This window comes from Pelecanus crispus, chromosome 1 (genome assembly GCF_030463565.1).
Source record: "Pelecanus crispus isolate bPelCri1 chromosome 1, bPelCri1.pri, whole genome shotgun sequence".
NCBI lineage: Eukaryota > Metazoa > Chordata > Aves > Pelecaniformes > Pelecanidae > Pelecanus > Pelecanus crispus.
Genome location: NC_134643.1, coordinates 57,172,598 through 57,197,660, shown reverse-complemented (window position 1 = coordinate 57,197,660; position 25,063 = coordinate 57,172,598). Strand labels below are relative to the sequence as shown.

Sequence of the window (25,063 nt, the reverse complement as noted above, 5' to 3'; positions counted from 1 at the left end):
AGTTGGGGGGTGGCAATGGGTGCGTGTTTTGTTTTTCTTGAATAAAATTTACTTTTTTTTTTTTTTTTTTTTTTTTAAAGTAAAAGAAGCCTGGCTCTTGCTCCTGTTCCTGGTGGGAGCGGGCGTCGGGTCTGGCCCCTCAGGAGGTGAGGGTCCGTGGGGAGCTGCGGAGGGATGGCGGCGCTAACGGGGTGGGGGGACACTACAAACCCCTTCCTCTGAGCTCCACCGCCGCCTTCTGCCTGGCCTTTCCCCGCTTCAGCCGCGCCGGGGGCCCGGGGGTGCCAGCTCTGCCCCTGCCGGGTTCTCCGTGGGCAGAGGGGGAGGCGGCAGCGCTGGTCCCGCTCCCACGCGTGGCCGCCGCGCTCGGCGCTGCGCAGCCGCCGGCCCCGCCCCCCTCATGAATATTCTAATCAGGAGGGCGGGGGGAGGCCGCGCGGGGCGGGGCGGCCTATGCTAATCGCAGCTGCTGATCGGTGACGCGCCATCACACCACGCGCCGCCGCGGCCGCCGATTGGCCGGGGGCGACCTGGTCTCATTGACAACAAACCGCGGGGGGCGCGCGCGCCGCTGCCGTGGCGGCCGGCAGGTGGGGGCGGGGCCGCCGGCCGGCCGGGGCGGCCCAAGATGGCGCGGGGTCGGCGGCGAGCGCCGGCAGCCTCCGCTTGAGCGCCCGGGGCGGCGGCGGCGGCGGCGGCGGCGGCGGCGGCGGGGGGTTCATGAGCCGGAGCGCCCGGCCGCGGCGGGCCCCTGCGCGATGGAGGGCGGCGAGCTGGGCGCGGAGAACATGGAGACCCTGACCGAGCTGGGCGACGAGCTCACCCTGGGCGACATCGACGGTGGGCGCCGCGGGAAGGGGGGGGGGGGGGGGGGGGGCGCGCGTGGGCTCCCCCCCCCGCGCGGGGTGGGGGGAGCTGTCGGGGTCCGGGGTTGCTGGTGCCGCCCGGGGGGTAGGGTGCGTGGGTGGGGTGGTTCTTGGGTCTCGCTGCGTGGGGTGTGTCCCGCCCCCCCCCCCCCCACCTCCCGAGTGGGGAGTGGGAGCGCAGGGTGGCCGCACCGGCTTGGCCCTGCTGCGTGGGGTGCGCTTCCCGCGCGGTACGGGCTTCCAGCGCGCGTGGGAGGGGGTGGGCGGGGAATCCCCCGTCCCCGTCCCGAGTGGGTGAAGGCGGGGGTGCGGGGCGCGCCCCGCCGGGCCGCGCTCGCCTGCTGAGCGGCCACGCGTGTCTCCGCACGTGGCGCGGGCAGCCGATGGCCAGCTCGGCCGGGGGAGCGCTTTTGAGCTTTTTTCCACGGGGCTGACCCACGCCGGGGGGCGTCGAGGCGGTGACTGCAAGAAGCCGCCTGGGGGTGTGGGGGTCCGAGCCCTTCCTCCCACCCGTGGCCGCTGCCGGCGCGGGAGAGGGTTGGAGGGAGGCATTACCTTGACTCTCCTCCTCTGCCTCAGACCCACGGGCGCTGCCCGGGATTCCCCTCGTGTTTCCTCGTGGCTCTCCTAAATGGTTGCTGGAGCTGTGCCGCCGCTAGTGCCCGTGGGGGGAGGCCGTGCCTCCTCGCCCTCCTCCGCCAAAACAGGTGTAACTGCTTCAGTGTCCCTTTTCTCCCCCCCCCCCCCGTCGTCCTAAAACTTCACCGCATCGAGGCCGGAGCTCAGACCCACGAGAAAATCCCCGTTTTCCACCCAAGCGCAGCCAAACGCAGCGCCCGCGTGCGACGCCTTATTTAGTGTTCCCCAAGCAGCTCCTGAAAACCCATTAAAAATGTAATTGCTCGATGAGCTCTGCTGGAGGCTGGAGATGGGGACCTGGCTCGGCTCCCCTGCTCTGCTCGGCCGTAATCCCGCAGAGCGTGGCTTTGGAAGGGTGACGTCTAAACCATCCTTGTTTAGCAGTTCGGAGATAAAATTAAACTAGTGCTTTTAAGTTTCTAATCGTGATTGATTTGCAGTGTGGCTAGGGGCAAAATTTATTTTTTTTTCTCTTCATCATCAAAAAATTTCTTTTTTTCTCTTCGTCATATGTGAAAGGAGAACATACCTTAGGAGAATGTACAGGGCTTAGTTATCACTCATAAAGTTGATGGTGCGAATCGAAGGTGGTGTTTGCTCCTGTTTAAGCACCATGTAATGACTTCTCAGGATCCGTATGGAAACGGAGACAAATTCTGACCAACCCGGAGCTGGCTCTGAACCACGGTGTGCCCGGGGATGTGTGATTCAGAGCGATGAGTAACTTAGGAGAAAGCTTCACCTTCCTCCCCAGCTCCTGGGGTGGATTTTCCCGAGGGCAGGGGAGGTATATGACAATCCTGACCTTTTTTTTTTTTTTTTTTTTTTTTCTGCTCCAGCACAGATTCATCTCAGGGTTTGACGTTCTGCAAGGGTTTTGATTTGGTTATTAAGTCATCTTGTTGGCGGGTCTCGGCATTCCTCTCCCGTTCAGGCTGAGGGACCCTCACCGCCTGCTGCACGGCTTTTGATTTTCTGCCGTGGAGGAGGAATGTCGCCAGTCCGGCGGATGCGCCGACTGCTCTGGGATGCCGGTGCTCGCCGGGGTCATGCCGCAGGGTGGGGCACGAGGCTGGTCGGGGGGGGGTCCTGATGCTGAGCCGAAGGTGCCTGGCTCTGCCCCCTGCCCCAGCACGAGCTCCTCCGGCGAGCGCGGGCTGTCCTGCGCGGCCGCGGGCACCTCCTCGCTGGCAGGGTGCTGCTGGGTAGCGCCGGAGAGCGAGCTCCGAGTCGGTCGTGGGTGCGAAGCACGTCTGGGTTTGGGGCGGAGGGGTTGTTTCTGTCAAGGCTGGGATCTCCGCCGCTTTGCGTTTCTCAAAGCACGGCGTCTCCAGCAGCGTGAGGAAGAGCAGCCCCTGCGCAGGCTCTGAGCTGCCACCTGGGAGAGGCAGCTACAGCCCAGCCCTGGCCTTTCTGCCAGGTATTTGGTCGCTCTGCTAATACAGGCAGCAGAAGTCCTTGGTGGGCCTGGTTTCGTAATACCTTGTTGGCATTTTTTAGCCTTGGGCTGGGCTGGGGTATTTTTCTGCAGTAGCATCTCACTCCGTGTTAGGGACTGAGAACTCTTCAGCACCGAGGGTGCAGGTGATCTGGTGACGATGGGTTTATCACTGATAGCCGTCTTCCAAAAGCACCCGAGCTTTCTAACAGTTAATGTAGACACTCGCTCTGTTCTCTGTGTTAGGCGAAGGTGTTTTAAAAGGAAGAGACTGGGATTTTGGATGTTGCCATTTCCCCTGCTTTTTGTTTTCCTTGTGTTGCTGCTAGGAAAGCACTTGAGCACTTTAAAAGAAGTGGGTTTGATCCCCTGGCAGTCTAATTTTTAAGAGTTAATCTTTAGACTTTTTGTATTTAGTCAAAGTTAAGTCTATGATAAAGACGCGATTTTAACTTGTGAGAGTAGTTTTTTTAATAAGATACTAAATCTGGTATGTTGAACACAATGTTCTTTAAGATACAGTACTTGGAATTTGGCTCTTACACTGGAATTAGCTGTTCCAGAGCGACTCTCGTCCTATTTATGTTTATTCCCCACTTGCCGTAGTGCTGTCTGGTAAGTGAAATAGCAGTGCCATCAAATGAGGATCCTGAGAAGTGCGTATTGGGATTATCAAGTTTATCACATTGGGGGTGATTTGGGATGGTCTTAGCTGCAGTCAGTTGGAGGGTGAAAAGCTGCTTAATACCCATCTAGATGTTATGCAGAAGTGTTAATCTTTAAACAGCCCTCCTTGCTCCGGTAATGTTTTGTGAAAGTTTACTGAGGCATTGCATAAAAAAAAAAAAAAAAAAAAAAATCTTTTGTTCATCTAGTTGAAAGCGGAGACAAAGGTTTGGTCCGGCTGGTTCCCGAGGGCGGCTGCCGCTCCGTGCTGGGGAACCATGCGTGCCCGCTTACTGTCGGGTTATAAATAGGTCAGGAGGACACATCTCCTCCCAACCTCCCCCGTCCGACAGACTCCTGTTCCTAAGAGCAATGGCCGTGGTTAATGCTTAAGTGTGTGTCAGGGTGTGGAAAGATTGCTGTCGAAAGGGAAGAAGAGTAGTACCGCAGAAATATGGCGAAACATTTGTTGAGGGAGCAAGAAGCTTGGAGGACAATCCCTTTGCTCTGTCTCGGGAGTGTCAGACAAATTAATTGGATAACATGTGGGTGGCATTTTGGAGAAGCAAATTAATAGCCCTGTTATTGCTGGGACAATTTCTGTGGAAACATTTTGTGAAAAGTTTGCTGCTTTGAACCACCTTCATAAACCGCAGCAGCAACGTCCTTCGGGTTTGTGGATGAGGAGGCTCCTGGTGTAAAGAGTCCTTTGTTATATTTTTTCCTGTAAGTCAGAAGTCTATTTTCTACTTTCTAAACCTGAATTTATTATTTAGTTATAAACCCTCCATTATGTTTGTGGGTCCCCTCCCTTTTTTCTGACTTCCAGAAAAAAAATAAATAGGACTTTCAGAAAGCTGTGGAAGAGCCAGTGCAGCATGGGCAGGTCCTGGGGTGGGGAAGGATGTCTGACTCCTCACGCCACCGCCCACACACAGATCAGGGGTAGCGTTCAGGTAGCTTAAGGTGCATAATTGGATTAAATCTGATTAGATGGAGGGAAGAGGAAGCTTTGCTTATGAGCAATGATCTCTCAGTTGGGAAATTTTTTCCTCTGCGGGGGAGAGCTATAGCGTTGCGGTAGGAGCCTCTTAATGTGGGTTGATAAAATCCTGGAGAAGGTGGGATGGAGAGAAACTGCTGTGCAGCGAATGCAGGCAGGGGATAAATAGGCAAAAAACCCAACCAAAAAGTTATTCTGGTGGTTTAAAACACATGCATGGATTTCTCTTGCTACAGTTCTATAAAGTGTTGTTTCCTTTAGTGTTTTTTCCCCAATTTCTGGTACGCTTGAAAGTAAAACAAAGTTAAGATTAATTCTTATCCCATTTCTTCATTTTCCAGATAGTAGGGCAGGAGGGATAGCGGGCTTGAAAGCACCCTAAAAGTTGGGTGGTAGAATGGTTAGTGCTGGAATGACGGAGGTGCTTGGTGCTGTGCTTCTTCCTTCTGCAAGGATTAGGCTGGAGCAGTGATGGAAAGAGACTCTATCTATTTTAGATACACTGGAGATGGCTTTAGGTTCTAGTCTGTGCTTGGATCCTGTAGTCTGGGAAGGTGTTGTAGGAGGGTCCTGCCTTTCCCCCTGAGCAGCAGCAGCAGTGCCCCGCTGCTGGCCACCTCTTGGCTTCTCTCTGGAGATGTTTAGGTTGGTGTTATACATTCTCCGGAGATTTTGAAGGACCCACAGCTCCCTTCTGTGCACGCACACCGTCATTCGAGTCCTGATGTAATGGCAGGTGTGAAAGTGTGTGGGGCAATAAAATAGCACTGAACACGTTTTCTTCTGTTTTACAGAGATGCTGCAGTTTGTCAGTAACCAGGCAGGCGACTTCCCAGATCTGTTTTCGGATCACTTGTGTGGCACTTTCCAGAGCAGCAGCAGCAGCGGTGGTGGTGGCAGCAGCGGTGGGGCCCTGGAGCCGCAGCTGCAGCGGCCGTACAGCCAGGTGCAGCTCCAGCCCTTCCCGCCGTCCCCTGCCTCCCCCCAGCTCCAGAGCCTGCCGGTCAAAGCGGCGCAGGCAACGCCTCCGGCCCCTCCGCGGTCGGCCCCTCTCCTTCAGCCCCGGCCCCCTCTCCAGCCTCAGCTCCAGCAGCAGGCCGTGATGATTACACCGACGTTCAGCTCTGCGCCCCAGACCAGGATTATCCAGCAGCCGGTGATCTACCAGAACGCGGCCACGAGTTTCCAAGGTAGTGGTTGGGGTGTTCAGGCTATGGGTGTGCCCGGTGCACTCATGATAAATGGTGTTGGTGTTCAAATTCCAAAAGCAACCCCAGCCACCACAAGCCTGACAATCCTTCTTTTGCGGTGCTGTCCGTGGGGTGTCCCTTTTCCTGCCTACGTGGCTTTGGAGTTGGGGGGAGTGTGAGAAAGCGCCATAAATGTGATCTTCATGTGACCTCTTGTGATAGTTGTCATCTCGCTGCTCTCCTCTGTTATGGTCTTCTCTCCTATGCCTCTTTGGAGGCCTGAGAAAAGAATGTCTGAAAAATGGTTGTTGGCAACCCTGCCCTCCTGCTGATGGGTGCAGTAGGCACGTCCAGTCCTGAAGCTCTGGTCTGTCCCATGTGGCAGTCTGGAATGAAGGGACGTTCTAATTACCGAAGTCTCAAGTACAGCACTTGCATTGAACAAAGACACATGTAGGGATGTTTAACAATGACCGGATCTTCCTTTGTGAATGCCAGTTATCTTGATCCTCTTCAGTAGGTGTTGATTCTTCATGTGATAAATAGGATCCTAAGGTCCATCAAGATCATCAGGAGCGGGCAAGGGCTGGTTGTACTGCGTAATGTCACTGAAGTAATGAGTCCTGTGCTATCAGACCAAAGGGTTTTGACTTTATTTTCTCTTAGCTGATCCTCTGTGCCTCCTGGAAAGCTGCTGTTCTAGATGCAGTGCCCTCTTGCAGGAGGCACCAGAGGAGCTGGAAGCTTCTCAAGGTGTGGGATGTGTTAGCTGAAGGCTGCCTACCGAGAAGCTCTGGGAAGAGGAGGAGTGAAGCTAGGAGCATTTATGGGTTCCAGAACAGAGGCCTGTGTCTCTGGACTGTTCCTGACGTCTCTCCTGCTTTTCAGTTCTCCAGCCTCAAGTCCAGAGCCTGGTGACATCTTCCCAGGTTCAGCCGGTTACCATCCAGCAGCAAGTGCAGACTGTGCAGGCCCAGCGAGTGCTAACGCAGGCTGCCAACGGCACCATCCAGACATTAACACCAGCCACAGTCCAGACGGTCGCTGCACCACAGGTCCAACAAGTTCCCGTAAGTAAAAATGAGGAGTGATACAGGGATCCAGCAGCAGAATAAATTGGTTTTGTTGGGTCTGGTCTCCTGGCTTGCCAGGGAAAAGGCGGTGAAGCTTGTGTGGCTGGTGGTCCTGGCTAGGATTGCTTTTGCATAAAGGTTTTTGTGTGTGAGAGGTATTTCTGGCCAGCCTGTGTTCCAGAAGCATTTTACTTCATGCAAGTCATGCGTGAGAGTTCCTGTTGTGAGCCATGATGTGACTTCAAGTAGTGGGCAATGCTCAGAAATAGTTTTCACTAAAACACTTGCATAACTAAACTTGGTCTAAAATATTTTTGCAATTTGGTGCTGCCAAACTGGATTGGAAGACCTTACTTGAGCGAGGTTTCTTTGACTTTTTCCTCCATCTTTGCAAGTCCGCCACCTCTACCATGTCTTACAGGGGCTGGGTGATGTGGGAATGTTTTCTTCCAGTTGTGCCACAGTTTCTGTGATCTTTTTGCTGTTATGGTGTCATGTGATTTTTGTTTTAAAACACACATATGGGAGTGAAAAAGTCTTGTGTTTATTTGTGTTGGATAAAAACATGGCTAGGGGATACTCTCAGTATGACAAAGTTGCTCTGGTTCAATTGTCCTGTGCCATCTATAGTGCTCTCTGTATTTGAGAGCCAATGAGGTATTTGAACAAGTAAGAGCAAGCTGTGTTATGGCAAAATAACCTACTGTTGGTTTTGATCTGCTTGACATTTGTGGTACAGATCCTTTCAGTGAAATTGGAGGGGGAAAAAGCTACTACAGGTATCTGGAAAGTGCTGTAGCCAAAGCAGGCTGTTCTAGCCATGTTAGACTCTTGAGTACTCAACCAGTTGCTGTAGAGAGCTAATTATAGGTGTAACTGGAGAGGGGAAGGGAACTTTTCCGTCAGCTCTTTTGTGTTTTTACATACTTGTTTACTTCTGGTGACTGATTTGAAAACCAATGTCCTGGTGGTTCCTCTGCTCCCCTCCCACCAGTGCTGTTTAGACTGTCTCATGGTCAGAGTTTGCATCAGGGGCTGACGAAAAAACATCCAAGTGATGCAGGGCGCAAGGTGGAAGAAATACTCGCCCTGCTCTTTTGCCATCCACTGAGATGTAAAGTTACAACTCTGTCATTGCTTACCTCTGGCTGCTAAGATCAGCAGAGAAATATGTGCCTACTCTCCCCTTCACCTGCAGCTTTTTTCAACCTAGGTTCTGGTCCAGCCTCAGATCATAAAAACGGACTCCCTTGTCCTGACAACCCTGAAAACGGACGGTAACCCCGTTATGGCCGCGGTACAGAACCCAGCGCTGACAGCACTCACTGCTCCCATTCAGACCACAGCTCTGCAGGTACCGTACGGATGATGTTCTTCCTTCCCTCTCCTCACTGACATCCTTTCCTCTTAATGCAAGGAAGAGGTGTGGGCTTTAGTATTCTGCAGTGGTGCAAACGGGAGGGGTTTTGAGGGCTGTTCTACACACGTCCAGAGCAAGTAATACTCTGGTTCTGCCAAGGCTAAACACACAGATTGTACTTTTTTGGCAGCCTCCCATGGCCAGTAAGCAAAGACCAAGGGCACGTTTCTGTTTACCTTTTTCTGGTATTACAAGGAGAGGAATATGACCTAAAAATTCCATCCAGTTTTTAACCTCTGGAAGATACTTGAAACTGAAAGCTGACTCACTCAGAATACCTGTGGAACTTCCTTTTCCCCCTCAGTAGCGTCTAATAGCAGTATGTTGAATGTGAAAACTAATTAAGCTTCTTTTCAAAGGGCATACGCAGTAAGGATTCAGTATAATCATTGGAGATGGTAGCTGTGCTTCATGGCCTCCACGTCTTATCAACTCAGAGAAACTTGTGCCCCAAAGACGCATTTATTACGATCCTGTACATTCTGAACAGATATCGCTGTGCAAGTATTTACTGGGGGAGATAAACTTGCAAGTCTGGACTTAAGTTTTGACTTCTTTTGCATAGCATGGTAGGCTTCTTATGTACTTGTTAGCAGCCAGACTAAAATCTTCAGTTAACCTCCTTTCTTTTAGGTGGCATTTTCATACAGAGGTGAGGCTTATGTGATTGTGTCTGTCTGAGACACAATCCATAAAGTGTTTTGAACATAATGAAATTTGGTGGAAATTACCCAAGGAAAGGTATAGGACTTAAATTCACTTATTTGTCAAGTTCCAGCTTGAAATGAAACTAAATTAATTTCTAAGATCCCAGTTAGAAGACTATTTCAGAGTTGAAATTGTTCCTGAGGTTGCTCATGGCTAGTTTATTCTCATTTATGTTAGCCTGTCTTTTGACAGAAATAACTCTTCCTCTCCATAACCACTTCCCTGATCCTTGGTGTACTTTAGAGAACACATGTACCCTTCTCAATCTTGTTTTGCTGGCTTAAGCAGTCTGAACTTTCTTTACTCCAACTGTCCTGGAATCCCCTCTGTGCAACTGTTCTGGTGGGGTTCATCATCTTTTATCGCAGAGTACGTACTGCTTTAGTTTGGTGTAGATGGTCTGTCCTACATCTAGATGTCCAAGTTTGAGCTTTTCACACCACTGTGTACCACTCTTTGTCTTAGTTCCTCATCTTAAGGCATTTTTATAGCTTATGGATCTATTTCTAGGATTTTTTTTCTATTTAATCGAATTCAAATCAACTGCATTGCTCAAGCCAAGGTTTTTGTTTTTCCACAGTTGAGTCCTTTCTAACATTGCTGTTGGCAGTTTGGAAGTAGCATTGCCTGTTGCTGATTTGATGACTTTACTTGTCCACAGAAAAGGTGGATTTGGACCCTTAGGGTGTAAGGATTGTAGGAGTAAGGAGGAACCTTGGTCTGTTTCTCTGTTTACTGGATGAACAGAGCATGGTATTGGCAGAAGAGTGTTGATGCTCTTGGAGAACAAGAGATGTTCTTGCTCCACAGTGACCAGTGTGGGCGGCAGAGTGGTGGACTTTTTCTGTGCTGCTGTGTCAATGCCCATGCCAGCTAAGGAAGACGGGAGGAAATTGGCATATCTCTTCTTTTCTGAGCTGTACAAACTTTTCCTGATTCTTCTTTTGTTTACTCTTGTTTCTTTTACCATCATAAACCTTATCTAAATTGGCTGATTGCTCATGATGCTTGTTACACATGGTCTTTGTAGACCCTTGTTGGGAGCAATGGGACCATTTTGACCACAATGCCAGTGATGGTGGGACAAGAAAAGGTGCCTATTAAACAAGTTCCTGGGGGTGTCAAGCAACAAGAACCACCTAAAGAAGGAGAGAGGAGAACAACTCACAACATCATTGAAAAGCGTTACCGGTCATCCATAAATGACAAGATCATTGAGCTGAAGGACCTTGTCATGGGGACAGATGCCAAGGTAAAGATGTGGAATAAGGGCAAATCCAGTGTCATAAATACTTGTCTTCAGGTGCTCATTGCTCTACCAAATGAAGCAGTTGGGTACATGCGACTGTTAGTAGTATGCACACGTGTATTGGGATAAGACTGGTGAGAAACACTTGTGTGATAGAAAGCTTGATAATTGTATTCAGGAAGGGTCACCTGTAAAATGTTTATTTTACTACGCTAGTGGTAGTGTTTCTTGAAAATAAGCTATACCTTATGGGTTTGTTCTTATGTTAGGTCTACCTTAAATAGGCTCTCTAGGTAGAGTATCCAAGTGCATGTTTTGATAACTCTGCCAAACCAGAGCTTGCTTAATTTAAGTTTACTTTTCTGTCTGACTGCAGTAGGGACGAGGGTTTACAGAGCTTTCCAGTTTGTTTCCTTTAGATGTTGAGTTATAAAAACTCCTGCTTGCTCAAATATTAGAAGCTTTCTTGCACCATGTATTCAGGGTTGTCCTATTCACTTTACCTCATTCTGGCAGAGCAGGGAGTAGTATTTTTGATACCTTGCATGGTCTCCGTACAAATACGTGCACTAGTGAAGTCACCTCTATTGCTGGGTGGAATTGGAAGCTTACATTTTAAAAACATTGGTAGTCTGCAGTGGCTTCGTAGTACTTTGGGCTTGTGTTTACAGGCTAAACTTTGCTGCTGCTGCTGGAAGCAAGTATTTTCATGGGGATGGTCAAGGGACTAAGGCAAGGAGAGAACCACTTATTTCAGAATTAAACAGTAAACAATGGTTAACAGACAGCAGAAGAGTGCCACTTCATTTCAAATCTATGGTACTTTCAAAGGACTATTTCCATCTGAAACCTAGATGTGAACTCTTTTGTAATTTGTGTGTTAATCTGTTTCCAGTGTACTATTTTTATAAGATCTTTGAGAGACCCCAGGCCTTGTGTGTCTTTCAAAGTCTGATGCCTTGCCCACAGAGTGTACCCTGCTATTAGTTTCTTTGCAGCTGCTCAGTGGTCCTTTACACCCTTTTCTTTCTGTCACCACATGATACAAAGGGTTGTGGTACCCCTACAAGCAGGAGTGACCCTTTGATGCTCTTCATATAAACTGCGTTCTGTACGTCTTAATTCCTTGCAGATGCACAAGTCTGGAGTTCTGAGAAAAGCCATTGATTACATTAAATATCTACAGCAGGCCAACCATAAGCTGAGGCAGGAGAACATGGTTCTGAAGCTGGCTAACCAAAAAAACAGTAAGTTGTGGAGGCTGTGCAGCAGGGGGGAGGCTGTCAGCATGAACGTAGGATGCCTCTTGCAGTTTCTTATCCTTGACAGGCAGATGACATGCATGTTCCATCAATAGTGGCCAGTGTTACTCCAGGTGACAGAGCCAATCTGAGTGACACTGACAGGATGCAGGATCGAGGAACATGTATGTAATGCACTCTGATTTTTGCAGAGCTGTTGAAGGGCATTGACCTAAGCAGTCTGGTTGACACCGATGTGGATCTGAAGATAGATGACTTCAACCAGAACGTGCTGCTGATGTCTCCTCCAGCCTCTGACTCAGGATCCCAGGCTGGCTTCTCTCCCTATTCCATTGATTCAGAGCCAGGAAGCCCACTCCTCGATGATGCAAAGGTATTTGTGACTTCAGTTGTCAAATTCAAGGCATCTACTTCAGGGATACGTAAGGGCCAGAATTTAAATTCTCCTCAAGAGTGGAACCAGCAGATATCTGGCAAGCAGATCTGTAGGGGTCAGAGGTCCTTTGTAAGGATGAGGAAGGTGCATGGGTGTGTTTTATCTTTTCTTAAACGATTGAGACTACTTCCTGAGCTGTATTATCTGAGCCATACCTTAGCTGCTAGAAGAACTGTACTTAGCCTTCAGCCCCTGTAGAATCTCTGCACACTTACAGTGCATGCTCATGACCCAAAGAGCCTATGGCTTTCCAGGGATACATACGTCCAGTGAATAAAGCAGGAGAACTTGGAAATGGATGATGACATCAGCTGTGGTTAATGAGACCGTAAGTAACCACAGTAACGGAAAGCTGTTAGCTGTCTTCAGCTGACAGGTTTGTTTTGTGGATATCGCAGAAGAGGTGGGTCTTCTGGGAGATCCTCAAAAGCGTAAGGGCAGCAAAGGTTAATCCTAGCTTAAACCAGGGATCCAGTTAATGATAACTGAAATGACTGGGAGCAGAAGGAAGGTGGAGGCACTCAAATACTTCAGCCTCATCTTACTAAGCTAGGGAAAGCTTCACTGGAGTTCTTGCTGATCTTGATCTTAAAGGCAGATTTTTAAAACGTGTTCTGTTTCTCCTTCTTCCCTACCCCTCCCTTAGCATAAGCATTTTTTGTTCCACAGAATGGTAAGCGGGTTTTTTTTTTCCTCCTCTTACATTTCTCTCCACTCCTGTTCCTTTGAAGGTTAAAGATGAGCCTGACTCTCCTCCCGTGGCCCTCGGTATGGTGGATCGCTCTCGAATACTCCTCTGTGCTCTCACGTTCCTTTGCCTTTCCTTCAATCCTCTGACATCCCTCCTGGACGCCCGAGGAACCCCAGAGTCCGACAGCCTGGTGCGCCACGGCTCTGGCAGGAACGTGCTGACCATTGAGTCAGGTAACAAACTAGAATAGTTTGGACCACAGAAAGTGGCCAGGCTGACGTGGTCTCCCTGAAGACCATTTCCAGCTGTGCCGGCTGCAGGTGGCGAGGTGGACTGTTGGTGTAACTCAATAGGATGGGTGGGGGGGTGTGTGTGTGTGTGTGTGCAGGGAGTTGTACGACCTTTGTTTAATGGTTGGGGAGGGGTAGTAACTGCAGGGCAGGGCGTGGGAGGAGAGCCAGCGAGAATGCTTGGACACGGTTCCACTTTACATCCCCATCCAGCGTTCTTGCACAAAACCAGCCATTGCTCAGTGTGGTGAAGGTAGAGGGGCACACGTTTGTAGCCCAGCAGCCTGGACCCTTGGGATAGACCCTTGAAAAGCAGTTCAGGGTAAGGGGTGTCCTCCTGTCCTCACCAGTCTTTGAGGCATGTTCACTTTTATATTTGTTTTTAAGGTAACTGATTTTTGTAACTTAATAATAAAGTAATAGGTTAAGAATTACTTCAGAAACACTGTTGCTATAGGGTCTTGCAACTGGCTTGTTCAATACAGTTACTCTGTAATATTCATAGTTTAAAGTACAGCAGCTTAGGGGAGGGCAGGGGATTCCGTAGGCATGCTGTCTTTTCCCTGACTGGTAAATACGCTTCCTCGGTGTTGTTTTGTAAACTTAATTAAGACCAGAAAATGACGCTGAAGTATTGAGTACCCATGGGTGTGTCTGATAGGAAAAACCAGAACACAAGGTACTGTAGGAAAACTGAGTGCTGACTCAGTTTTTTATAGATCAGTCTTGTAAAGATAACTTTTTATTTCGTTGGGAATGTTGTGGCTTGGAGTTTGGATGAAAAGCTGTTGATACAGGTGTTTCCTGATTCAAATGCAGTCTCTGCAAAAGTTGATACCACATGTGGCAAGCGTAGCAAGACATCCTTCTGGGTCTGTGCTCATCCTGTTGCTAGGCTTTCAGTGTCCAAATTAACTTTTAACTGTCCTTTTGGGATGTTCATTGCAGATGCGGGTGGTTGGTTCGGCTGGATGATGCCCACGCTGATCCTGTGGCTCGTGAATGGGGTGATTGTACTTAGCGTGTTCATAAAGCTCCTTGTGCATGGAGAGCCGGTGACCCGGCTGCACTCAAGGTCATCAGTCACGTTCTGGAGGCATCGCAAGCAAGCGGACCTGGATTTGGCACGGGTAAAGTTGACTTGTTATTCTGCATCAAACGCATCTTCTAGGAGGGGGTGTGGGTAAATTTGGCCTAGTGAGGCAGTGGCTTGGCACTTGCAAGAGCATGGTATTCCTTGAGTGGATTATCCTGTCTGATTTCAGAGAAGCTGGTGCGGGGTTGTCTTGAGTGGATTGCTGTCCTCCCTCAGCCTAAATTAGTGAGGCATTGACATCAGTATTGGAAGAGGCTCCTAACGCCTGTACTTGTTCCTTGCTGCTGCATCTTGTAGCAATCTTTGGCAGCATGGTCTTGGTTTTTGTCCAGAATCTGGCCTCTGGCTGTGTCTGTCTGCTGTCCTTCAGCTTCTTGGAAGTCTTCTCCATTGTTGAAGCAACATTTGGCTTTTGATATGGGGACCCTGAAACTTCCATATTGTTTGAGAAGGCAGGACACTGCTTTCACCTAGTGCCAATGTGTCTCATAGGCAGCGCAGGATCAGAGCCATGTGTGGAAAGATATATGCAGAGCCAGATTTGAAGCTGGTGTAAATTGTCTTCATGTTTACTGGGACTACGTTGACTTCCCTCAGCTAAAGATCTTGTCATAGCTTGCACATCAGTTTGTCTTGCTGCCAGTGCCAAGGAGGTCCCAAAGCGTCTCTGTGATGGTGCTTTTTGTTGTTGAACCTTTTGTCGTGTTATTTGCAGGGGGATTTTGCTGCAGCTGCATCAAACCTGCAGACTTGCTTGTCAGTACTCGGCCGAGCGCTGCCGGCTTCCCGCCTGGACTTGGCCTGCAGCCTGTCCTGGAATGTGATCCGCTATAGCCTGCAGAAGCTGGCGCTGGTGCGGTGGCTGCTGAAGAGGACTTCTCATCAGTGGCGGGCAAGGGAGGCCACTGCAGGCTTCGAGGACGAGGCCAAGACCAGCGCCCGGGATGCGGCTCTAGCATATCACAAGCTCCATCAGCTCCACATAACAGGTAGGAGCAGAGGTAGCAGATATGCTGTCCTCGTTTTGCCAAATGAGGAGGCTCAGAGCTGATCCTGGGGGATACAGGGAGAGCACTATGGCCTCCCTCCTCTGGGAGGGCTGCTGTTGAAATTAGCCTGACAAATTTCAGGAGCCACTTACTAAAACACGACAGGTTCCTGCAATAAAAGAGCTCTGTAAGAACAGCTGAAGCAACAGCTTTGTCTTGAGTTTTGTGTTCCTGAGTCTGCAGAGGTGGCTGAGAGTCTTTCCCAAGCAGCAGTTGATTGAGTCCAGTCACTTTGTGCTGCTGTTAAGGGCTTGTTTCATCCCTATCACTTGGGAACGTGATGTGGAAGCAGGGGCTGGGGTTAATTGTTGGAAGAATTTAAATTTCCAAAGCTGTGTAGAGCACGGATTGCCAGCTGGTATTGATAACGCTTTGAAAACCTGGGCGTGCGGACATGGTCTAAGGAAGTGCTTGAATGTTCCTTATGAATGGTGGGTTTTGCTGTTTCCTTGGCAAACCAATTTTCAATGTTAATAGGCTCCAACCACATCAGAAACCCAAGCTAAACTTCCTTCTGCCTAATCATGCTGTGTGAATTGCAGCCATGCCACCAGGGATAAGTACTTGTCCTTAATATTATGTGTGTAGGTACAGGTGTGGACTGCAGAGGAGTTCAGTTTTAAGATAGTGGTGAATATAGTGAGACAAAACTTGCTGATGATTTTATCCTAACTATTTTAGCTATATAGGGTTTTCTCGCAGAAGCAAAGCTGTGGATGCCAACCTTGGTATCTGTGGAGGGAAGGCTCAGTTATGATTGTTCTGTTGCCTGAATACAAAGTAGGCATACGATGTTGTAAACTTCTCATGTCAACAGGTTCTCATCGTCTCTTTAGGATAGTAGCCCTGAAAATCATGGTAGTATTCAGTAGCTAGTACTACTGCATTAAAAGTTAACACTTTTCCTTTCTCTTCTGGTGCAGGTAAACTTCCCTCCAGCTCGGCTTACTCGGGCTTGCACATGGCCCTGTGTGCTGTGAATCTGGCCGAGTGCGCAGAAGAAAAGATCCCACCCAGCACAATGGCAGAAATCCACCTGACTGCTGCGGTTGGCTTGAAAACCCGCTGTGGAGGCAAGCTTGGCTTCCTAGCGGTGAGTTGTCATCTCTTCTCCCATCATACCTCCAAACAGAGCTCTAGGAAGGCCTGTAAGCTGGCATTGCTGTAGCTCAGGGCATCTGCTAGCACTACAATTACAATATGGCCTCATTTATGCTACAAGCTGTAATTATGATATGACCTTTGTCCTCGGTGGTGTGTCTCCCTGGGTGCTGTTCTCAATCCTGACCTCTCCTTTCCCCAGAGCTACTTTCTAAGCCAAGCTCAAAGCCTGTGCAGCTCAGAGCGGAGTGCCATTCCTGACTCATTGCGTTGGCTGTGCCATCCCCTGGGACAGAAGTTTTTTGTGGAGCGAAGCTGGACGGTGAAGTCTGCCGCGAAGGAGAGCCTGTACTGCACCCAGAGGAACCCTGGTGAGAGCCGCTTGTGTCCCGAGTGCGTGGCCTCCCAGCACTTCAAGCCTGTCAGTCTCTGCCTCTGGGACAAAAGCAGGCGTCTTGTTTGAGAGCATGCTCTTGTATGTCCACCCCGCTTGTCTTGAGGGCGAGAGGGGCTGTGGAGCTGAGAGACGTCTCCTCAGCCTGCAGAGGATGGCTCCCTTCCCTTTGTGTACTGTGCTGTGTCATCCTGCTTGTGTCTTTATGTGCTGGAACACAACCTGGATGTGGCCCTGAATGTGTGGGGGGTGACTTTGGGGTGACCAAGGTTTATCCTCCACAGAGCAGTGTCATCACTGTTTTGCTGAGTGGCTGAAGTGCCACAGGGATGGTTGGCCAAGGGCTGCAGCTTTTGATGGCTAGTAAGTAAGAGTAATGGCTAATGACTAAGAATGGTAGTTAAAAAGGCCCTGAAACTTAGTCTTTAGAAATCTTTGCATTAATTCCTCAAGAATTTCCCTCTACTGCTCTTCATCTTGCTCCTACAATTTCATTCTTCTCTTTGAGAGGTGGCTATTATTGTATGCAAGAGAAATGGTTTGGTTTTTTTAATTCCTCTCTAGCGGATCCCATTGCACAAGTTCATCAGGCGTTTTGTGAGAACCTGCTAGAGCGAGCAGTGGATTCACTCGTGAAGCCTCAGACTAGGAAAGAGATAGCAGGACAAGAGGAGGAGGAGGAGCCGTGGTAAGTTTGCGTGCTGTGCTGGGGGACTGCTGGCTGCAGCTGCAGGCTCTGAGGCAGAGCTTGTAACCATTGACTGAGTGCTCTGGGGCAAACTGCATGGTTAGTCCTTATTAAAGACTTGAAATGACAACGTGAGTCTGACCACCACAGCTTGTTAGATGGGTGAGCTCTACCTCCTCATATTAAAACCTCTGAAGTCAAAGATGAACCTGGGTGTGGTAAGGGTTTTTGGTGTCAGCTGGCATAACGCTGGTTGATTCCTGAACTGGATGGATGGTGCTTTCTCTGCTGACAGAGTTTAATGTTCAGGAACACTAAAATTAGTGTGCACCTACCACCTCTATAGCAGAACGTATGTCCAGGCCTGAAGAGCATGAAGGTCTGGCACGTCAGGGAGTGACCCCACCAGCTCACTACATTATGCAGAAGGGTGTTCTCCTAACGGAACAAAGTGCCACACTTACCAGCAGTGAAAAATCAAATCGATGCTTGGCAAGATGGGGAGAGAAGATGTTGGCCAAATTTGTCCTTGGCCTCTGCAAGCTCTGTAACCAAATGAAAGGGGCCGATAGGTGGGAATCAGAGCAGCTCTTTCCTGGACTCATTGGGAAGTGGAGCCCCAGCCTTCTCCAGCAATTCTGCACTGTTTCTAGCTGATCTCCAGATTTGCTGGTGCCAGGCAAACGCTATGTAAATATGTGGGAAGTTCTGTAAGGATCCTGTCCCCAAAAAGTGTGGGTAAAAGCCTCAAATGGGAAGATAACCTGGTTTCCCTACCTGTGTAGGGAAAATATTGTACATCTAGCTTTTTTTTTTTTTTTTTCCCAATCTCACATCTGTTTTCTAGCATCATTGCAGAGAATGAGCAGCAGTTTGGTCTAATTGCTTGCACAATAGAAATGCTTGTGATCAGATGCTGCTGTTGAGAGGAGGTAGCAGGATTTGTATAAGTGAGGTGGATTGTCAATATGCTTGTGGGAGTCCTGTCTCATGGGAAGGACTAGCTTTAGTAATATAGCAAGCCTCCCCCCCGCCCCCAGGGGTAGGAGCTCAAGATCTTTCTCTGTAGCATGTCCCAGGAAATTAGATCATTGCCACAAGTGCTACTTTGACCAATGCTATGAATGTGTTGTCACTTGCATTCATATATATTTGCATACATGCAAATAGTTGCTCACAGAAGTGTAGTTCAGCCTCTTTTGGAGGCAGTGATTGAAAAGGAGCCTGTCATCAACTTGTAATATATGTCATGTCCAGCATCTCTGTAGTTGAGGTGAGAATCTCCAGGTTGACTCTAGTTCTGTGCTGGTCTCCTTGCATGGGGAGATGTGAGGCTACTCCTCCCTGAGCATCTGTCTGTGTGCTTCCACTCTCAGGGTGGTCTCTTCAGTCCGGTGGAGTTGTGTTACTTGTAGAGCTTGAACTTTCTGCTGGCTTAATGGGTCAACATTGTTTAAAAATGCCTTGTGACTGATGAGAAACGCCTTCAGGCTTTGGTATCTCCTGTTTGACAGCATAGCAAAGGTCTGCCTTGCTTCTTGTTTCAGTGAGTTCTCCAGTGCCATGGAGTACCTGAAATTGCTCAATTCTTTTTTGGACTCGATGGGAAGTGGAGCCCCACCCTTTGCTAGCAATTCTGTACTCAAGTCCGCCCTGGGTAAGTCCGGCAGAACCAAAGCTCTCCCAGCTGCAGAAACGACTGCTGATAACACGTTCACTCTCTCCTCTCCACCTCTCAAACTCCAGGCAAGGAGAAATGCAGTCCTTGGAGTGACACTTGATTGCTGAGTAGCAGCATACCACAATGTGGTACGGCAGCTCAGACTGGAAGAGGGTGGTTGGGAAGGCTCATAAATTTGGCTGTGTGTCGTAATGCTGGGTGCCCAGGTGGGACTGCAGTTACTTGTATTGCTGGGCATGTTCCAAGCTGAACCCCATGCCCTCACCTGAGAACTTGCTCCTGGCAAGGCAAAGCAAGAGGAAGGGTGTAGCATATAAAACAGCACAGCAGTGTTGCAGGTGAGGCACAGGAATGCTTTTTCCCACTTAATTACCTATTGGACTAAATACAGGTTGACCTCACTGTCACAGCAGCTGTCATGTATATACCTCAATCTCCAGAGACCTGCGAACCATGCTATAGACAAGCTCTGAGCATCTGTCTATAGGCAGGTGCTTGGTTTGGTCTCTTGGTGTATATTTAGCGGGACAATGAGAGCTGTAGACTCCCTCTGAGCCATGTGCTCATCTGGGTTTGGCTGGTAGCAGGCTGCTGGAGTATTCATCTTGCTTGGTGTTGGTACAGACAGCAGCTGGCAGCTCACTGGGATGCTGCTGGAGCTTTAGACGCAGACTAACTGTGCTATACCTAAAATGTGTAGAGCAAACATAGAAGGAAAACTAGATACTTCTTTTTCAAGGGATTGTTTTGTTGTATAAAGGGAAGTCTATATTTGGGTCAATATTGTAATGAAATTTAAAAGCAGCTCAGAGTAGCAGAGGCTATGTCCTTTGGCCCTAGATAGGCTTTGGGAAGTTTTTGAGGGGATGTTAAATAATGGAGGAAGTGCTATGGGAAACCTGATATATTATTTAGTAGTTTGGTGGTGATTAATGCCAAGGCACGGTATATACAAGTAGAGTTGTTACTTTGGGGTAGTGAGTGGAGATCCTTGTCAGGAAGAAAATCAACAGATTTCTAGACAAGTAGACGGGGTAGGTTCTTGCTGACAAGATACAAACTCAGCACCCAAAACTGTGGTCTGATGTAGGGTGTCTGTAAGTCCCTTTGTGTTCCTGCAGCACCTTTCAGCATTTGCCCAGACAGGTGCATTCCCATGGGATCAGTTTGGCCTCATTAGTGTTAATCTTGGCCAAAGGCACTGGCAAGGACACATGACACCTGCCCGCTTCTCCAAACAGGAAGGAGCTGGGTGTTCTCTCCTGGATTGCAGCTTGTGATTCTGTTTTACAGGCCCCGATGTGGTGTGCAGATGGTGGTCAGCAGCAGTGGCTATGGCAATCGGTTGGCTCAGAGGGGATGACGCAGCTGTGAGGTCACATTTTGCAGAAGTGGAGCGCATGCCGAAATCCCTGGAGATGTCAGAGTGCGTAGGCCTTGTATGACTTGCAAACCCCTACTCCTTCTAAACAGGAGCAGTTCTTCCCCCAGCCCCTGTCCTGTGGGCTACCCTTACCTGTGCTCTGGGGTCGCATGCCTCTTGTGCTCTGGGATGCCATAATGCACCATGCTCAGAAATTGATGTGTAGATCAAGGCTTGAAGGCTGATATTAGAGCTGTGGACTGGAAGCGTCAGAATTGCTTCTTTAGGGATGTCTTTTGGCTTTGTTCTAATTGCACAGTCTCCCACCTTCCAAAATCAAACAAAACTCCTGCACTGATGGAAAGGCTAGGATCACCATCTTGGTTCTTTTGCACTAAAGCTTCTTAGCCAATTTCCTTCCATTTGTCTGAGCAGTCTGTGTAGGTGAGGAACGATTTCCATTTTTTTTCTCTCTAAGAAATGATATCTCTGCCCTTGAAGATGGGAGGGTGAAAGCTGATGTTGGTTGCTGCATGAGCTCAGGTCCTGGGGCTGCCCTGCGGCAGCATGACATGGTACTGCTCGAGAGCAGCGCTGCCTTTCTCTTTCAGGAATGCCCTGGTGAAGGCCACCTTCTACGTGTGTAAAGCCATGCAGGCCTCTCTCTCTGGGAAGGCAGATGGACAGCAGAGCTCCCTGGGTCACTGCGAGAGGGCCAGCAGTCAGTTATGGAACAGCCTCAACATGAGCAGCAGCGTCTCCAGCACTGTCCTCAACAACGTAAGAGCTATAAGCCCCGGGATAACACATGGTCTGTTTTAGTTGTGAGGTTGGTCTTGCTGCAGGTTTATTGCTTCCCCGTTGTGTGTATCTGCATTCTCCATCCATCCTGTATCTGATGGGAGTAGAAGAGACACTTCTTCCCTTTCCTTGCAAAGAGCATTGACATTTTTCTGCCCCTGCTGTATGGAGGAGCAAACCTGCAGATACAAGACCATTTCCCTGGGCATGGTCTCAAATAGCTGAGCTCCCACTCCTCTCCTGCCAGTACCTGTCACCCCTTTCTGGTGCTTTGACCACTTTGAACTTGGTCCATGGAAAACTTCTGTCTCTGTCCTCCAAATGAAGTTGCTGACACCTGTAAAGCAGGATCTCATTAAGTCAAGTCTGCTCTGTTTTAGGCAGCACTTATGAGTGTTTGAACCCTCTACCGCAAAAGTGGGACTGTGCCATGCTATTCCTGAGTTTGTGTGGGGCTTGTTTCTCTCTTTCCAGGATTACCTAAAGCTGGAGCTTCCCTGCGTGGCATATGGGACACAGTTCTGGTCCCTTCTGTTGCTCCTGGGTGGCAGCTGTAGTGCATTGTAGTTGCATTGCATGTTGTGGCAGTAACTGTGCAATGTTTCTGCAGTGCAGTACAGAGGCACTCTGCTTCGGCAGCGCGGGTAGAGTCTCCTAAGAGCAACTAGGACAGCGAGCGATGCTAGGGGGCAGCAGCAGATGGGCAAAAAGGGATTTGGGCAGCCACTGTGGGCTGTGTCAAGACTGCCTTTCTTTTCTCTACAGGTAGCAAGGCTGTCTTTGCTGTTTCCCACAGTTAGTATTGCTGTTTGGGCAGGAAAGCCTCTGCAGAAGGCTGGGGCATTGCTGGTGCAATATCCCCTTGGCACATCTTGTCTGGAGTGGGGTCGGGGTCAGCCTTGTGGAGGTGTTGGCTTCCCTGGAAGGAACAGCTGCTCCTTGGGCACAGCCTGGCACTTGCTCCTTAGGCTGGACCTCTCAGTGCCGAGCCCCAGAGGTGCCGCTTGGGCAAAAAGCAAAGTCCTGCTCCCTTCGGTGCATTGTGGTGGGGCGACTCGGCTGGGAGGGCCGGGGAGCCCCCCCGGGTGGGCAGGAGGTGCTGCAGCCGCCCTGCCATGGGCCGTGTCAGCAGCTGTGTAGCTAATGGCCTGTTACTCGCCTGATGGGTTGTGTTAATAAGCGTGTGTGCCCGGGCCCCCTGGCTCTTGCAGATGATCCAGCTGCTGGCCTGTGACTTGCTGCTCTCTCTCCGCACCAGCCTGTGGCAGAAGCAGGCGAACGCCAGCCAGGCCCTGGGTGAGACCTACCACGCCTCGGCCCCCGAGCTGACGGGCTTCCAGCGCGACCTCGGCAGCCTGCGCAAGCTGGCCCACGGCTTCAGGCCCGCCTACCGCAAGGTGATGGCTTGCCTCCAGCTTAAACTATAGCCCTTGCCGGGGGGGCGACGGGGAAGCTGCAGCCCTTGGAAACGTAGGGTGTACATGGGCTTGAGCGGTTTGGATGCTGGGGGTGGGATGGTCTGCCACCAGCAGCCTCCGTACTTTCTCTTGGTGGGTGATGAGGGAGCTTCCCTGGGAGTCCAGTGTGTGTGGGGAGGTGTCCGCCTTAGTTTCTACCTAGAAAACCATCAGCACGTCTGTATTGCCAAGCAAATACCATGGCATCCTGTCCCTTTACGTGGCTTCAGACCGGGTCAGTCCCTCCAAGGAGTGTGGAAGGAGGCTTCCTTGGCCACACTGGCTCTGCAGGTAGCTGGGGGGTGAGATGCCTTCTACACCTGTAGAGCACCAGGTGCTTCTCTGGGTGTTTTCTCCCCCTTCTGTTTAGTTTATCTAGTTTTAAGCCTCTGTAGGGGAAGTGTAAGCTAATACTTGGACAAGAGAGTTGTCCTGGTGTTGTCCAAACTCTGTTTTTCAAAGTTTGATGCTGTTATCAGAGCGCTGCACTAGCAGCCTGGGGTGAGATGCCCACCTAGGCCACAGTGCCAGGGTTTGCTCTCCCATTTTCCTCCCTGTTCCCTGCTCTTGTTCCTCCCCTTTTCCAGGACACTCACAGTTATATGTGGGGTTTTTTTGTTTTCTTCCTCACGGTTGCCCTGACCTGCAAATTCCCCAGAGACAGCTGGGAAGATGAGGGAGGAGCATGGAAGTGGGTCTCTGTTGTCAAGGTGTCAGTGCTCCGCTCTCCAAATGTGGTGGCTGAGAGATGATGCGAGTTCAGCCGCAGCATCGCCCCCGTGCCAGCCCGCCTCTCACCCCCGGTCCTGCCTTCCCTTCCAGGTTTTCCTCCATGAGGCCACCGTGCGCCTGATGGCGGGTGCCAGCCCTACCCGCACCCACCAGCTGCTGGAGCACAGCTTGAGGCGACGCACGCCCCAGAGCAGCAAGCAAGGTTGGTCCCGGGGCCCGGGCAGCGACCCACTGCCTGCGGGGCTGGGAGCGGGCAGCGCTTGGGCAAGGTGCGAGGCACAGCTGCAGCATCTTCCCCATGGCTGAGGCTTGAGATAACGAGCTCCTGTCAGCCTATGGCTCTTGGTGATGCTTCTGCCACGCTCTCTACAAGCTGGCTAACGTGAGCTGCCAGCCCTGGGCTGGAGGTGTCGGTGAACAGGCTGGGAAACATTTGCCTTCATGCAGCCACACATGCACAAAACAGCAGGCTGGAGTTCGGGGCGGCCAATGCAAAGGCGGAAGCCAGGAATCCTCAAGGGGGGAGCCAGGAGATGTGGTGCTGGTTATAAAATCCCTTGGGGGTTTAAGGAAATGAGCAGATGTGTGTGCTGGTGCTGGGATGAGCCCTAGAAAGTGAGGTGAAAGGGACCGTCTCTGCAGAAGACAGGATTGCCAGTCCCTGCCTGTCTCCAGCTCAGACTGTTCTCCCCTGCCAGCCTAAAGCAGCTGCTTGGGGGTCTGCAGGATGCCCCTCACTCTTGGCACAGCTGGGGAATGCCAGCCAGGGATGCCTGTGCTAACTGGTGCCGGTCAAGGGCCTGCATGGCGGGTATTCATCACACCCGTGGTAGCTTTGTCGTGAGCTTTCTCTCTCCTCTTTGCGCACAGGTGAACTGGACACCCTGCCAGGCCAGAGGGAGCGAGCCACGGCCATCCTGTTGGCCTGCCGCCATCTCCCCCTCTCCTTCCTCTCCTCCCCGGGCCAGCGAGCCGTCCTGCTGGCTGAGGCAGCCCGCACCCTGGAGAAGGTGGGGGACAAGCGCTCCTGCAACGACTGCCAGCAGATGATCGTCAAGCTGAGCGGGGGCACAGCCATCGCCGCCTCCTAATGCTGGCATGGGGCCGCCGCGTGCAAAGACAGCCTGGTCGATGGTCAGCCTGGACTTCCCTTCTGGAGCTTAAAAAAAAAAAAAAAAAGTGCTAGGTTAGGGCTGTGCTGGTGGGATCGTGATGGGGTGGGAGAGGGAGGGTTTTGGTTTTATTTTGTGGGGTTTTTTTTAACTTTCCCCAGGTTTAGCTTTATTAGCCCCCTTGCTTGTTCTCAGGCGCTGCAGCAGAAATCTGTCTAATTGTGGTTTTTGCAACTGTGCCTGGGGCTGTTGGGAAGCGCTGCCCTGACCTGGAGACCCCATCCCTGCTGGGGGGAGAAGCCCACAAGCCCAAGGCATAGAGAAGTGACACATCCAATGTATGTCCTCAGGGGCATCTTGTTCCCTTCCCAAACGTCTCTGCAGAAGGAAGCCTTTGGCGGGGGCAGAGGATCTGCTCAAGCCTTGCCCCGCGGGGCTGTTGGGGTCTGGGGCTATTCCCGAGAGGCGGGGGAAGGCACCAGCTTTCCTAGAAGCCCCCTAGACCCAACTTACAGAGGTGCTCTGGGAGTATCGCTTGGGGCCAGCACTACCCAGCAAATTTCTCTACAGTTTTTATACAGGTTTTTTTATAGGAGTGTTTGTGGCTTTACAAAAACATAGGGAACGATGCGGCAGATTTCCCTTCCTCTCCACTTCA

At 50.5% G+C, this 25,063-nt stretch overlaps 1 protein-coding gene across 1 annotated transcript; it reads left to right on the top strand.

Moving 5' to 3' along the window:
- The first annotated feature begins 758 nt into the window (after nucleotides 1-758).
- On the top strand, nucleotides 759-24,408 carry SREBF2 (sterol regulatory element binding transcription factor 2). The gene is made up of 20 exons (XM_075726031.1): nucleotides 759-840; nucleotides 5,407-5,802; nucleotides 6,691-6,872; nucleotides 8,089-8,234; nucleotide 8,603; nucleotides 10,034-10,255; nucleotides 11,385-11,499; nucleotides 11,706-11,887; nucleotides 12,682-12,874; nucleotides 13,880-14,061; nucleotides 14,743-15,016; nucleotides 16,000-16,169; nucleotides 16,380-16,548; nucleotides 17,136-17,259; nucleotides 18,807-18,916; nucleotides 20,234-20,366; nucleotides 20,915-21,083; nucleotides 22,316-22,501; nucleotides 23,384-23,495; nucleotides 24,164-24,408. Exons 1-20 carry the CDS (start codon nucleotides 759-761, stop codon nucleotides 24,382-24,384), a joined length of 3,369 nt encoding a protein of 1,122 aa, XP_075582146.1. The 3' UTR covers nucleotides 24,385-24,408.
- The last annotated feature ends 655 nt before the right edge of the window (nucleotides 24,409-25,063 follow it).